The sequence below is a fragment of the Lampetra planeri genome, chromosome 73, assembly GCF_965212315.1.
Source record: "Lampetra planeri chromosome 73, kcLamPlan1.2.h2, whole genome shotgun sequence".
In the NCBI taxonomy this organism is placed as follows: domain Eukaryota; kingdom Metazoa; phylum Chordata; class Hyperoartia; order Petromyzontiformes; family Petromyzontidae; genus Lampetra; species Lampetra planeri.
In genome coordinates this window covers 965,791-981,936 of record NC_136178.1, presented here as the reverse complement: position 1 = coordinate 981,936, position 16,146 = coordinate 965,791, and the positions used below count along the sequence as shown (strand labels likewise).

The window sequence follows — 16,146 nt, the reverse complement described above, 5'->3', positions numbered from 1 at the left end:
TGTGTAGTGTTTAGTGTAGTGTATAGTGTAGTGTAATAATGTAGTGTATAGTGTAGTGTAATAATGTAGTGTATAGTGTAGTGGTGTAGTGCAGTTTATAGTGTAGTGTATAGTGTAGTGTAATAATGTAGTGTGTAGTGTAGTGTATAGTGTAGTGTTTAGTGTAGTGTTTAGTGTAGTGTTTAGTGTAGTGTAATAGTGTCGTGTATAGTGTAGTTTATAGTGTAGTGTATAGTGTAGTGTATAGTGTAGTGTTTAGTGTAGTGTATAGTGTAGTGTAATAATGTAGTGTATAGTGTAGTGTATAGTGTAGTGTATAGTGTAGTGTATAGTGTAATAATGTAGTGTAATATATAATGTCGTATAGTGTATAATGTAGTGTAATAGTGTAGTGTATAGTGTAGTGTAATAATGTAGTATAGTGTAGTGTAATAGTGTAGTGTATACATGCATTGAACGTAACGTATCATATTGTACTCTACCCACCAAGATTCTGTCCGTCGTCTGCACACGTGCACGGTGTTAGCTTGTTGATGGCCACATTCACTTCGTTGTCGGAACAGGAGGATGGCGATGACAAGGTACAGCTCCGTACCTCGCACGATGCTGCGTTTGCCTGCCACGCGAAATGTAGAACCTTTAACAATTTTGTCGTATCGATATCGCCATCGTAAGATCGAATTATCGTAAGTCGGAGCCCATCGTAACCCGGGGACTGTCTGTATTAAATTTCGATTTAAATCTTTCGTGACTGCAGGGATTCATCTTCTTGGTTCTTTCGGTAAAGTCACGTAGAAGGGAAGTAATAAAATAATAAAAATAAAACATAATAAAATAATTCTCACGACGTTTCGGCCACATTCAGACTGTGTCTACTTGACAGACCTGTTCTCCACCTGAAGACGGCTGCTTGCGTTGTGGCCGAAACGTCGTGAGAATTATTTTATGTTTTATTTTTATTATTTTATTACTTCCCTTCTACGTGACTTTACCGAAAGAACCAAGAAGACTGTCTGTATTGTGAAGAGGAGATCAATGCAGCCCCAGTCGAAGTCTACGAGACAACGGACGTCACAAACAAAGCCGTAGGCCTCTGTGATGTGGCGTTGTGTGGCTGAGAGTCAGGTGACTTGCGAGGTGAGGGAGGCGTTCTTGGGATTTGACGATGTCAGTGATGACAGACCAGCAACCGGCTATTGCTGATGATGTTTTGTGAGTGTTGGGGAAACACAATTCCGTTGAAGAGCTGGTAGCTAACTTCTTGATGGCATCAGATCTTCGTGGGGTGCAGGCCAAGATGAAATGAACGTTCCCTGAAGCCACGTGCTCACCCCATTGTTACGCACACGAGTTGAACCTGGTGCTCTGGCATTGAGCAAGATGTGCGCCCGAGTGTAAAACTTTTTGTTAAACAGTTGAGGGACTTGCTTCAATAATTCTAGATTTGAAGCTTTCGTGACTGCAAGGATTCATATTCTTGGGTTTTTTCGGTAAAGTCACGTAGGTAAAAAAATAAAATTAAGAAAAGTAAAATAAAAATCACGACGATTCGGAGGCAACACAAGCTTACGTCTTCTTGGTTCTTTCGGTAAAGTCACGTAGAATGGAAATAATAAAAATAAAATAAAACATAATAAAATAATTCTCACGACGTTTCGGCCACAACGCTAGCAGCCGTCCTCAGGTGAAGAACAGGTCTGTCGCTGTCTCCCCGACAGACCTGGTCTTCACCTGAGGACGGCTGCTTGCGTTGTGGCCGAAACGTCGTGAGAATTATTTTATAATGCTTTATTTTTATTATTTCCATTCAACGTGACTTTATCGAAAGAACCAAGAAGATGAATCCCTGCAGTCACGAAAGCTTTAAATCGAAATTTACAAGCTTCCGTCTTCAGGTGGAACCGTCACAGCACGCTTGCTGTATCAAGTGAATGAGAAATTCTCATTTACTTGATACAGCAAGCGTGATTTTTTTTTATTTTACTTTTATTAATTTACATTTTTTACCTACGTGACTTTACCGAAAAAACCCAAGAATTTGCTTCAATAAGTCGACCAAGACGCACCCACCTCCTGGACACGAGATAGAGCTCAGATTCTAGACTCGTTCACACGATCGGCAGCTACCGATCTGATCTGCGTGCAGTGTTTCGGATTACGAGCGAAAATCCCGATGGTGTTGGGACAATGACACCCTAATGGTGGCCGCCGGATGTGATCACTGGCTGCCAAAAGCATCAACCTGTCTTCTTGGTTCTTTCGGTAAAGTCACGTAGAATGGAAATAATAAAATTAAAAAAATAACACTTATTTTATTATTTCCCTTCTACGTGACTTTACCGAAAGAACCAAGAAGATGAGGTTTGATCACTTCGGGGAGCTAACTTTCCTTGGTTTGGGTGATTGCACGAAATCTCATGAAATGTCACGACATTTCGATGACGCCAAGCCGCAGAGCCTAGCCTTTCAACTGGTACCAAACTGACACCTTTATACAAGCCATCATGTTTGCAATAACCACAACACAAGCAGTCAAAATGCAAACTAAAAGAAACAACTCTGATAATGATAACTGTCAGTGCATATCATTATCATCATTATTAGAGTTGTTTCTTTTTGTTTGCATTTTGACTGCTTATGTTGTGTTTATTGCAAACATGATGCCTTGTATAAAGGTGTCAGTTTTTGTACCAGTTGAAAGGCTAAAAACCTACTATATTTTGCCACTGGTAAAGGAGATGTCTCAGTGTAAATGCTTACCCCGAGCTCTCAATACTCTTGATATTGCACTGTCTTTGAGTTGTACACCTTTTGGCGTCATCTGGTCCAACACCAATGGAGACTAGGCTCTAAGAAAAGTTGTCTCGGGTGTGGACCAATCAACTTCAAGGAGAATGCATATCATTATCAAAGTTGTTTCTTTTTGTTTGCATTTTGACTGCTTGTGTTGTGTTTATTGCAAACATGATGCCTTGTATAAAGGTATCAGTTTTTGTACCAGTTGAAAGGGTAAAAACCTATTACTATATTTTGCCACTGGTAAAGGAGATGTCTCATAGAGTATACGCAGGGCACTTTGACTTTGTTTAGACTAGAGGCTGACCTTATCGGATTGAATAGTTCACAAATGGTGAGAATTCATCTTCTTGATTCTTTCGGTAAAGTCACGTAGAATGGAAACAATAAAAATAATAAAATAAAACATAATGAAATAATTCTCACGTTTCGGCCACAACGCAAACAGCCGTCACCAGGTCTGTCGCTGTCTCCCCGACAGACCTGGTCTTCACCTGAGGACGGCTGCTTGCAAGCCCATGGGCTGCACAGAAGTCTAGCAGCCTCCTACCGTTATTGAGCTGATCCGGTCATGCCTTCCAATCACTCACCAACTCACCCACACACTCACCCACACACTCGCCGACACACTCACCCACCAACTCACTCACTCACCCACACACTCACCTACCCACACACTCACTCACAACACTCAAGTGGTTCAATCTTAATTAAAGGACTCAAGTGGTTTGTCATCGCGTGTACATTTATAGCAGCAGCCAAGATCCACGCGACCACCGCGGGGGAGAGATACAGACACACGCAGAGCCCAAATATAAATATACAGCAGCAGCAGCAGCAACAACAGCAGCAGCAGCAACAGCAGCAGCAACAGCAACAGCAGCAGGCGTCATCGCGGTCGGGACCGGCCCCGCGACCTCCGGCGTCGCAGGCGAGGCAGATGGACATCTCCTCGCCACTCGCCACCAAACGGGACACCAATTCCTGCCGTCACGGCTCCGTGAGCCCTCGGCGTGACGTCATCTTGAGCCGTCAGCGTGGCCGCAAGCCGCAAGCCGCCCCCCCCCCCCCACGGTCACGTGACTTCCGCCGCCGCCACCACGGTCGACCAATCGGGCGTCAGCGTTCGCGTTACCCCTCCCGTCACGATTCGGCCAATAGTAGCACCAGACATGATTCGGCCAATCACGGCGCCCGTAATGATTTGGCCAATCGCAGCGCCCGTCAAGATTCGGCCAATCGCGACGCCCGTCAAGATTCGGCCAATAACGGCGCCGGTCATGATTCGGCCAATCGCGGCGCCCGTCAAGATTCGGCCAATCGCGGCGCCCGTCATGATTCGGCCAATCGCGGCGCCCGTCATGATTCGGCCAATCGCAGCGCCCGTCATGATTCGGCCAATCGCAGCGCCCGTCAAGATTCGGCCAATCACGGCGCCCGTCAAGATTCGGCCAATCGCGGTGCCCGTCACGATTCGGCCAATCGCAGCACCCGTCACGATTCGGCCAATCACGGCGCCCGTCAAGATTCGGCCAATCGCAGCGCCCGTCACGATTCGGTCAATCGCGGTGCCCGCGCACCAACAACAACCAATCGCGGCGCTCGCTCACTTAAACGAATGTCCAATCGCGAGTGTCGCTCGCTAAATTCATCATCCAATCGCGTTGCGGCGCGTTGCACTTCGACCAATCGCATCTTTGGACTCGCCGACCCAACCGGGTATTCGGCACTCCCTCTCGTCCCGTCTGGTCCGGTTTGATCCGGTCCAGTCCGGTTTGATCCGGTTTAGTCCGGTCCAGTCCAGCTTCCTGACCACTCTCCCCACCGTGACCCCCCCCCCCAGCCCACCCAGAGGTACCTCCCCTCCCACGGATCGACCAATCATATCGCTGCTGCTGCTGCCCCTCCGTGCTGCGTCAGTCGTCCCTGGAGGGCTCCCGGAGGTCCTCGTCGTCCGTGTAGTCCGCAGGCTCCTCGCCCGGCCGCAGCAGCCGCCCCACGTAGCGATACTTCTCTGTGGGGGCACGGGGAGGGGGGGGTGAGTCTCTGTGTCAGTGAATCTCTGTGTGAGTCTCTGTGTGAGTCTCTGTGTGAGTCTCTGTGTGAGTCTCTGTGTGAGTCTCTGTGTGAGTCTCTGTGTGAGTCTCTGTGTGAGTCTCTGTGTGAGTCTCTGTGTCAGTGAGTCTCTGTGGTGGTGAGTCTCTGTGTGAGTGAGTCTCTGTGTGAGTGAGTGTCTGTGTGAGTCTCTGTGTGGGTAAGTCTCTGTGTGGGTGAGTCTCTGCGTGGGCGAGTCTGTGAGTGAGTCTCTGATTGAGTGAGTCTCCGAGTGAGTCTCTGTGTCAGTGAGTCTCTGCGTGGGTGAGTCTCTGAGTGAGTGAGTCTCTGAGTGAGTCTGAGTGAGTCTCTGTGTGAGTCTCTGAGTGAGTCTGAGTCTCTGTGTGAGTGAGTCTCCCACCCATGAACTGCATCTCCCACTCCCGCACGCTCTCCGTCTGAGTGAGTCTCTGAGTGAGTCTCTGTGTGAGTGAGTCTCTGTGTGAGTGAGTCTCTGTGTGAGTGAGTCTCTGTGTGAGTCTCTGTGAGTCTGAGTCTCTGAGTAAGTCTCCCACCCATGAACTGCATCTCCCACTCCCGCACGCTCTCCGTCTGCACGGCCGTGAGGTCCGACAGGTCGTCGTAGGCGTCCCGCAGCGCGTCCCGGTCCAGCCGGAAGGACGCGAGGCCACGGGACGCGTCACGGCCCGCAAACACTCCGTAGGGGCCGTCTGGGGGGGGGCGGGGGGGGGGAGGAGGGAGGGGGGAGGAGGGAGGGAGGGGGAGGGGAGAGGGAGGGGGGGAGAGGGGAAAGGGAGGGAGGGGGGGAGAGGGAGGGGGGGAGGGAGGGAGTGGGAGGGGAGAGGGGGGAAGGAGGGAGGAGGGAGGGGGGAGGGAGGGAGGGATGGGGGGGAGAGAGGGGTGAACCTGCATCCGAGGCAGTCGACCTGCATTAGGCCCAGGGCTGCCTCTGGCTGGAGGCTGTGACGGTGACGGGCGCCACTCACAGTGCGCTAACCACTGCACCACCACTCCCCACTCACAGTGCGCTAACCGCTGCACCACCACTCCCCACTCACAGTGCGCTAACCGCTGCACCACCACTCCCCACTCACAGTGCACTAACCACTGCACCACCGCTCCCCACTCAGTGCACTAACCGCTGCACCACCACTCCCCACTCACAGTGCACTAACCACTGCACCACCACTCCCCACTCACAGTGCACTAACCACTGCACCACCGCTCTCCACTCACAGTGCACTAACCACTACACCACCGTTCCCCACTCACAGTGCACTAACCGCTGCACCACCGCTCCCCACTCACAGTGCGCTAACCGCTGCACCACCACTCCCCACTCACAGTGCGCTAACCACTGCACCACCACTCCCCACTCACAGTGTACTAACCACTGCACCACCACTCCCCACTCAGTGCGCTAACCACTGCACCACCACTCCCCACTCACAGTGCACTAACCACTGCACCACCGCTCCCCACTCAGTGCACTAACCACTGCACCACCACTCCCCACTCAGTGCGCTAACCACTGCACCACCACTCCCCACTCACAGTGCGCTAACCACTGCCCCACCGCTCCCCACTCACAGTGCGCTAACCACTGCACCACCGCTCCCCACTCACAGTGCGCTAACCACTGCACCACGCACACACACCATGCACACCGCACTCACTCACACACACCACTAAGTGGCGGTGACGTCACCACGACGCTTGTGCCAGGCCATGTGCACCTTGAGGCCACGTGAAGTGTCGAACGCCCGCTGGCAGGAGGTCACAGGGCAGACCCAGCAGGTGCCACAGTTCGATTGACTGAGATGACCGAGATGACTGGCTAATGCACCACCTGTGCCCCCTACTGTGCAAACTTGCTGTGCTTTAGCCACCCGGTGCTCCGCTCGTTGTTGTGAGCATCGCTCCTCCGCCCTCCGTTGTTGTTGGAGGGCAATTGCCTCCATCTGCCCAGTAGAAGCGTCTTTCACGAGCCTCCTCCACTGAGGCCGATCCTGACACCGCTGGTACCAGATATCGGCAAGTCCACTCAGCTCCACGTCCTCCTGTACAACGTCACTCCATCTCTTCTCTAGCCCGTGCCGCGCCCGTTTAGGCCCCTCGATCAGGCCGAACACAAGCTGTTTGGGCATGCGGGCTACATGGCCCAGCCAATGCAGCCTTGCCTGCCGGAGGAGTTCAACGATGGGACTTTGTCCAGATCTTTCAAGGATTTGTGAGCTCCTCACACAATCCAGCCTGGTTAAACCCAGGATGGATCGTAGGCAGGCCAGCCTAAATGTTTCTAACCAGCGAAAATGTTCCATTAGGGGGGTCCACGTTTCGCAAGCGTAGAGAAGGGAGGAATGACTGTGGCCGAGAAGACCCGAAGCTTCGTGCGGAGCGACAGACCAGGTAGCTTCCACACAGCGTTACGCAACCGATGAAAAAATATTGCCGCTCGACTGATTCGGAGTGAGACCTCTGCTGTTAAACCGGAGCCGGTCATGAGCACACTGCCCAGGTATTGGAAACTCTCCACTCTCTCCACAACTGCCCCATCACCGATTGGGAGTTGTGGGGTTGGAGTGCCCGATGGTACAAAATACCCAGGCAGGTGCTTCGTTTTAGTGGGGCTGATGGTAAGGCCCCACCTCTTAGTGGTACACTCCAGTTTCAGCAGCAGTGCCTCCAACTCCCCCTCTGAGTGAGCCGCAATTACCAGGTCATCGGCATACATAACGTGGTTGACCAATAGGGAGCCATCCCTTGATAGCACCCGGGCATCGATCAGCCTCCCATTGTATCTGTACCAGATGGAAATTCCTCCGGTACAGCTACTGAAAGCTTTACGAACTACGTGGTCGAAATAGATGTTAAATAATGTGGGAGCCAGAGGACATCCCTGTTGCACCCCAAGTTGAACAGGGAATAGCTCAGACTCCCGGCCACGTAGTTTTACCCGGGCCCACTCACCATCATGAAGGTCCTTAATGATCGTGAGCAGCGGGTCAGGGACTCCGAAAGCATGAAGAACAACCCAGAGTCCAGGCCTACTGATGGTATCATAGGCCTTGACCAGGTCAATAAAGCAGAGATGTAGGTCTTGTTGGAATTCCCTACATCTCTGCTGTAGCAAACGGACAGAAAATATGGCATCTGTGCAGGACCGCCCTTTCCAGAAACCGCATTGGGGCTCCACAAGCCTCTCCTCAACATGCCTGGCAAGGCGGTGTTGAATAATCCTTGCCAGGACCTTTCCCGGCACACAAAGGAGTGAGATGTCCCTGTAGTTGTTACAGTCTCTGCGGTCTCCCTTCTTAAAGATGGGGACCACCAGGGCATCCTTCCAGTCCTGCGGAACCCGTCCAGTGGTCCAGGCCGTTGATATGATGTCATGTAGGGCAGTCTGTGCACAAACGCCACCCTCCCTCAGCATTTCTCTTGGGAGATCATCTCTTCCCGGTGCATTTTCTGGTCTCAGACTCTGGATAACCTTCAGTACTTCCTCAACAGATGGCACCTCAGCCAGCCACTCACAGGGGGTGACTTCCTCCTCCAATATTTGAGGCACTGCAGCCTCAGCAGGGTCATCCCCACTTTGTCCCACAATGTTTTCCATGTTGAGGGATTTCCCCTCCCCCAGGACTTCACAGAAATGTTCAGCAAATCTGCAAACCTGTTCCTGGGGGTCGGAGATTGGATCACCGTTCTTTCCCCTAATGATGGTAATAGGTGTGGTGCTGCAGATTACTTTTTAGTTGGAGTTAAATAGGGACGGGCCATTGTGGCAGACTCCATCTCCTCAGCAACCCGCGACCACCACACATCCTTCCAGCGCCTCACGGCTCTCCGAACCTCCGAGTGACGGCTGCGGTAAGCCTCCTCATTCTCTGATGTGGGATGCTGTAGACGATGAGAGTGGGCCTGTCACTTTTTCTCAGCCAGCTTGAACACCTCCCTCTGTCAGACAGGGTCTCTGAGGAGGTCTGGACTGCGTACCCAAAGCCGCCATTGCAGCTGCTTGAGTCACAGTCCTAAACCTCGCCCATTTACCCTCGACATCTGGAGGAATGGGGGACGATGCCAACCCCAGCCACAAGCGATGATGAAATTCTATCTTGCAACTTTCATCAGCTAGCTGAGACCAGACCACCTTAGGTTTGAATGGGGTCCTGGGTGTGCACCCACCACCGGAGTGGAAGAATGGCAGGCGTATCTTACAGATGACAAGTCGATGGTCAGTGGGCAGATCAGCTCCACGGTAGGTCCTGGTGTCAAGGACATGGGCTCGCATCCGCTGTTCCTTCACTATATAGTCCAGCAGATGTTCTTGCTTGGACCCGGCATGCATCCATGATGTTGTGTGGATGCGCCGATTCCAGAACAGCGTGTTGGTAATTACAAGCCCATGGGCTGCACAAAAATCTAGCAGCCTCCTACCGTTGTTACTGAGCTGATCTGGCCCATGCCTTCCAATCACTCCAGACCAGGTGCCAGCATCATGACCAACTCTGGCATTGAAGTCACCCACCAAGATGACTCTATCCCGAGGGGCCACTTTAGCCAGCACCTGTGACAGGAGGACACAGACGCCATGAGGGGAAAGGCCAATCGGAATTGGCCCTCCCCCCCACAGCACTGTCCATGACAGCGTTGCCCGTCCGGCACCACGAGGAGGTAGGGAGTTATTTTGCTGGACACCTCTACCACCACCACCTCCTCCACCACCACCACCTCCACCACCACCTCCACCACCACCACCACGACCAACACCACCTCCTCTACCACTACCACCACCACCACGACCACCACCACCACGACCACCGCCACCACAACCACCTCCACCACCACCACGACCACCACCACCACCACCACCACAACCACCCCCTCCACTACCACCACCACCACAACCACCCCCTCCACTACCACCACCACCTCCACCACCACCACAACCCCCACCTCCACCACCTCCTCAACCACAACCACCACCACCAACTTCACCACCACCACCTCAACCACCTCCACCACAACCACCACAACCACCACCACCTCCACAACCACCACCACCACCAACTTCACCACCACCACCTCAACCACCTCCACCACCACCTCAGCCACCACCACCTCCACCACCACCTCAACCACCACAACCACCACCACCACCTCAACCACCACCACCACCAACCACAACCACCACCACCACCACAACCACCACCACAACCACCACCACAACCACCTCCTCCACCACCACCACCACTACCACCACCACCTCCACCTTTGCCGTAGAATCTCCTCCCGCGCGAGACGTCGAACACTTTCCCGTTGACCGCCACCAAGATGGGCGCCTCCCGCTCGCCGTCGAATTGCCGCAGCTGCTGCAGCGTGAAGTCCCTCCTCTTCATGGCGCCATCCCCCGCGGCCCCCACCCCCTCACCCCCCGCGCCCCGCCCCTCGCCCCCCGCCCCCCCCACCTCGTCGCTCCCCTGCCCCTCGAGGTTTCCTCGGATCGCGGCAAGGCCTCGGATCGCCAGCAAGCGGAGGACATTCTCGCGGCCCGTGACGACGATGAAGACGACGACGACGATGATGACGAGGAGGAGGACGAGGAGGAGGACGAGGAGGAGGAGGCCCGAGGCGGACCAGGAGGATGAGGTGGACGAGGTGGAGGAGGAGGAGGCATCACCTCCACCACCAGCGGCCATCATCAACATCAACCACCACCTGTCTCGATTCCGATTCCGTTTCGATTCCGATTTAAAGGCGGGCGCCGGAATCGATTCCGGGGTTGGTTTCGGTTGAGATGGTTAACAGAGGGGAATCGATTCCGTTGTTGTTGTTGTTGATGATGACGTCATCGGAAGCGTCATCGATGATGTCTGCGGTGAGATGATTGATTATGGCTGCGGTGAGATGATTGATTATGGCTGCGGTGAGATTATCGATTGTGAATGCAGTGAGATCGTGGATTCTGTGTGCGGCAAGATTATCGCGATGAGGAGGGGGAGGAATGACCTCCATCACCACCACCGTCATCATCACAACACTCTGACTGCACTCGATTCGATTCCGATTCCAGTGGACTGAGTTTTTAAAAAGCGGGCGCTGAATCGATTCTGGTGATGGCGGTGACGGCGAAGTTGACGGTTGAGAGGGGAATCGATTCCGTTGTTGTTGTTGAAGCGTCATCGATTATTAATGCGGTGAGATCATCGATTATTAATGCAGTTGTTCTTTCGGTAAAGTCACGTAGATAGAAAATAAATGAGCAAATTTAAAATAAAATAAAAAATAATTTAAAAACCTCACGACGTTTTAAGTCAAAATGCATCATTAAACACTCTCTGTCTGCACTCGCTTCGATTCCGATTCCCGTGGTGAGGTGACTTGGGCGATTGCGGAATCGATTCCCGTTGCAGTGGCGGGCGAGGGACAAGGCGTGAGAGGTGGGCGTAGTGGGGGGGGGGTTGAGGAGAGAATCGATTCCTGTTGGCGGTGATGGTTTAAGTGGGGAATCGATTCCGTTGTTTATGGTTACTTCATCAGAATCAGCAGTAAAATAATCGATTAAAAAGACAGTAAGATCGTCGATTATAATACAGTAAGATAATCGATTAGAAAGACAGTAAGATCGTCGATTATAAATATAGTAAGATAATCGATTACAAACACACTAAGATAATCGATTACAAACACACTAAGATAATCGATTATAAATACAGTAAGAACAGGACCCTGCGGGGTGGGCTGGTAGGAACGAATAACCAAAGAATATAAACATAATGTATTATTACACTTGTTTAGCCAGGAAAGCCCCACTGAGTCTGAAGGTTTTTGTAGGGTCCTGCCAAGTGTTTGCAGTAGGGGGCGATGTTGCTACACGGAATCGGACCATACGAAGGGAGAGTGTGAGGCCTAGTTCTAGGCTTTAGGCCTAGCTGTAGGCGTTAGGCCGCTGTGAGTTAATTTGTAATTTAAATGTTTTAATTATTTATGTAAAAGCTTTAAATGTAAATGTTTCTATTTAAAAACATCAGGGAATGTAACATTGTAAAACATTAACTCCCTTTCACACACGCGGGGGTACGATACGAAGGGAGAGTGTGAGGCCTAGTTCTAGGCTTTAGGCCTAGCTGTAGGCGTTAGGCCGCTGTGAGTTAATTTGTAATTTAAATGTTTTAATTATTTATGTAAAAGCTTTAAATGTAAATGTTTCTATTTAAAAACATCAGGGAATGTAACATTGTAAAACATTAACTCCCTTTCACACACGCGGGGGTACGATACGAAGGGAGAGTTTCAGGCCTAGTTCTAGGCTTTAGGCCTAGCTGTAGGCTTTAGGCCGCCGTGAGTTAATTTTTAAATTAAATGTTTTTATTATGTATGTAAAAGCTTTAAATTTAAATGTTTCTATTTAAAAGCATCAGGGAATGTAACATTGTTAAACATTAACTCCCTTGCACACACGCGGGGGTACGATACGAAGGGAGAGTGATAGGCGTAGTTCGAGGCTTTAGGCCTAGCTGTAGGCTTTAGGGCGCTGTGAGTAAAATTTGAATTTAAAAGTTTTAATTATAAAATTTGAATTTAAAAGTTTTAATTAAAAGCTATCTCAGGGAATTATAAGGGAATGTTACACTTGTTTAGCCAGGAAAACCTAATTAATTTAAATGTTTTAATTAAAAGCTATCTGAGGGAATTATAAGGGAATGTTACACTTGTTTAGCCAGGAAAGCGTCACGGAGTCTAAAGGTTTTTGTAGGGTCATGCCAAGTGTTTGCAGTAGGGGGCGATTTTGCTACACGGTCGGATGGACGGTCGGACGGACGGACGATATAATCTATTGTAGGCTGGTCCACTTCGTTCCTACCAGTATAATCTCCATATATATAAAAAGCAAACTTGTGAATGTGTGTGTCTGTTCAAAATGTTTAGCGTTCTTCCCGGCATGCAACAAACTTGACATTTGCCATGAGAGTACTTTGCAGACGGTACACCACGCACACATTATTAAAAGACACTTTTGTATTTTGAGCGGTGACGTCACATTTGTGATGTCACCCGCACGCGCAAGCGTCACGCGGCGCGTCTGGTGACGTCACGCGGTGTGCCTGGTGACGTCACGCACCCCGCCCCCCCCACCTTCCACGGGTAAAGTGCCATTCAAATGTGTTGCAGGTCTAAGGCGTTCAGTCGTTTACTGCCGTACGCACCCTGAAAGTTGTGTGTGTCTGTGTGTGTGCGTGTGTGTGTGTGCGTGTGTGTGTGTGCGTGTGTGTGTGTGCGTGTGTGTGTCTGTGTGCGTGTGTGTGTGTGCGTGTGTGTGTGCGTGTGTGTGTGTGTGCGTGTGTGTGTGTGCGTGTGTATGTCTGTGTGCGTGTGTGCGTGTGTGTGTGTGCGTGTGTATGTCTGTGTGCGTGTGTGTGTACCTATGGGGAGCGATAGTGCAGCGGTTAGCGCGCTACGCGACACGAGTTCGATTCCCGCTGACGGCCAACACCAGTGACGATTATCTGAACCGGTCCAGGGCCTCCCCTAGGTCTACTCAGCCTCAAATGAGTACCTGGTGAGGTGTGTAAACATTTCTACTAGGGAGACAAAGGCGGTCGGGCGTGGTGCTGGCCACTCACACCCTCGTGTACCGTTTCGGCCTTCATAGGTGCTCGCTAACAGCACTTGCCCCTACAGTCTGTTAAGGCTATATGGGGGATCTTTATCTTTGTTGTGTGTGTACCTACGTGTAATAAAGGATTTGTCACACACTGCTGGTCTCTGTTGGTCTTTATTTAGCTTCTTCCTCGCACCCCGCTGGTCCCGACAGCGGGCCAGCGTCTCCCCACGTGCGCCCCGCACGCGCTCCCTCGTCAGCTCCTCCGCTCCCCCGCTCCGCACACCGCTGGTGGACGGTGTGGACGGTGTGGACGGTGTGCCGAAGCTCCTCCAGCCACGTGGCCGATGGCGCGGATCTCCCCTCCGTCCACCCAACGTAGTCCAACTTCGTGACTCTCCCAACTGACCCGGAGCCCTTCTGGGCTCCCCCTTATATCCCCTTCACCAGGTGATCCTGACTCCTCCCCTTCCGGCCTTCCCATACTGCCCTGCTGACTCCGCCCCCATTCATCTCGCTCCCCATTGGAGCTGCCGAGGTGAACGGCGGCCCCTCCCACACGCCCGGCAGACCAGGCTCCGCCCCCAATACCCCGGGCCGTGTGATTGGGCCAGAGCCCAGCAGCAGACCCTGTTTACGCTCGCATGACAGATGTCAGACTCCTGTGCAAACGCTCCACCATTACATCCGTCTGTCGGTGGTAGTGCGACGTACGTACTTTCTTTGATCCCAACAAATCACACACCTCCCGCAGCAATCTAGAAGGAAACATTCACCCTGATTGATCAGAAGGCGCTCAGAGGCCCCCTTGTCCATCACGTAGCCGTTGGGGATTGCCTCGGTGATGGTCGCCGCCGGCTGGTTGCGAAGCGGCCAGGCCATCGTCCGCCGTGAAAAATATTCGACGCTCCCCAGTAAATACTTACTCCCGCGAGGGCTGTTAGGAAATGGACCGAGGACATCAAGAGCGACCAGCTCATTTATGCGAGAAACTCGAATGGTGGACACCAGGGTTGAGACGGGGGTTTCTGCGGAGCGCACGGCACACACCCCTTCAACACACGAGTGACATCTTCCGCCATGCCGGGCCAGAAGAAGTCGAGCTTAAGTGCGGCTGGTGTCTTACGCACCCAGATGCGACAGTCGCTCGTGCACCGCCCAGATGACCTTACCCCGCAGGGCAGTGGGCACGACGATGTTGTAACAGCGCAACCCTCCGTCCCAACGCAACCCACCTCTGAGGATGACAGAGGCTGCACCCAGTCGATCCCCGCCCCCGTCCGCCCCTTGACACGGCGTCGCAACGTAAACAGGGAAGCGTGCTCCGCCTGGAGGCGTCCCCACTCCGCGTGGTCCAAGCCAGTAGCGGCGTCACACGCCTCAGGACCGTCGGCTGCATCGGAGGTTTCAACCTTGACCGACGCCGCCAGGGGAGGGGGGAGACCTACGGCAGGCGCCTCACTGCGCCCCGAGCCCCAGAAACACGCGACAGGGCACCCGTCGCTCGTTGGCAATCGCGACAGGGCGTCCGCGTCCGTGTGGCGGGTACCTTTGCGGTAGGAGACGGTAAAGGAATAGTCCTGGAGGACTTCCGACCATCGTGAAAGTTGGCCAGACGGCTGTCAAACACACAGCGCGTACTGTAGGGCAGCATGGTCAGAGCGCACCAAGAAGCATCTTCCATGAAGATAGGGGCGATACTGTTGCACAAAAAAAAACTATAGGCAAAAGTTCCCCGCGTGCGACAAGGTGCCGCTGTTCGGCCGGAGACCGCACTCTGCTGCCACATGCTGCCACACTCTGCACGCCATCCACGGCTTGAGACAGAACAGCACCAATTCCGGTGTTGCTAGCGTCCGAATCAAGGATGAACGGCATGGAAAGTCAGGGTGTTGAAGGGGAGGGGCGTTCACCAAGCCATTCCAGAGCGCAACAAATGTGGCCTCCTCCTCCTCCCCCCAATGGAACTTCTGACCCTTTGCCATCAGGGCGTGGAGAGGTGTGGCGATAGTGGCGAACCCGGCGACAAAACGGCGGTAATGGGACGCAAAACCAACGAAACTCCGCACCTCCCTCACCGACGTGGGGTTTGGCCAAGAACGCACACACGCGATCTTGTCTGGGTCTGCCACTATCCCTGATTGACTGACTATGTGGCCAAGGTACCACACTGATTTTTGGAGCAGGTGACACTGCTGTGGTTTAAATTTGAGGTCCGCCGCACGCATCTTAAGAAAGACGGCACGTAACCGTTCCAGATGTTCTTTAAACGTATTTGGTAAAAGCGAAAACATCGTCCAGATATATCAGGCACGAGTCCCACTGGAGGCCAGCCAGAACCAGTTCCATCAATCGCTGGAATGTAGCCGGAGCAGAGTGAAGACCCATTGGAAGCCGATTAAATTCAAATATGCCTTGTGGACTCATCTAAGGGCAACTGCCAAAATCCCGATAGGAGGTCAAGATCTTCTTGGTTCTTTCGGTAAAGTCACGTAGAATGGAAATTATAAAATAATAAAAATAAAACATAATGAAATAATTCTCACGACGTTTCGGCCACAACGCAAGCAGCCATCCTCAGGTGGAGAACAGGTCTGTCGAGGAGACAGACTCTGTTTTATCGACAGACCTGTTCTCCACCTGAGGTCTGTCGATAAAACAGAGTCTGTCTTCTCGACAGACCTGTCCTCCAC

General features: G+C 52.3%; 1 protein-coding gene across 1 annotated transcript; it reads right to left on the bottom strand.

Moving 5' to 3' along the window:
• Positions 1-3,523: 3,523 nt before the first annotated feature.
• Positions 3,524-14,335, bottom strand: LOC144737750 (membrane-associated progesterone receptor component 2-like). Its single transcript, XM_078620609.1, has 4 exons — positions 14,230-14,335; positions 10,124-10,366; positions 5,406-5,561; positions 3,524-4,810 (listed from the first exon to the last, which is right to left on the bottom strand). The coding sequence occupies exons 1-4, from the start codon at positions 14,333-14,335 to the stop codon at positions 4,713-4,715; spliced, it is 603 nt and encodes a 200-aa protein (XP_078476735.1). The 3' UTR covers positions 3,524-4,712.
• Between the last annotated feature and the right edge of the window lie 1,811 nt (positions 14,336-16,146).

Bases quoted from the DNA above. Each gene is read 5' to 3' on its own strand.
- LOC144737750 (XM_078620609.1), bottom strand. From the start codon at position 14,335: ATGGCCTGGCCGCTTCGCAACCAGCCGGCGGCGACCATCACCGAGGCA. The intron at 10,367-14,229 runs GTGAATGTTTCC...TGGCGATCCGAG, and splicing joins GCGCCTTCTGATCAATCAGG to GCCTTGCCGCGATCCGAGGA. The intron at 4,811-5,405 runs GTGGGAGACTTA...GTGCCCCCACAG, and splicing joins GTGGGAGATGCAGTTCATGG to AGAAGTATCGCTACGTGGGG.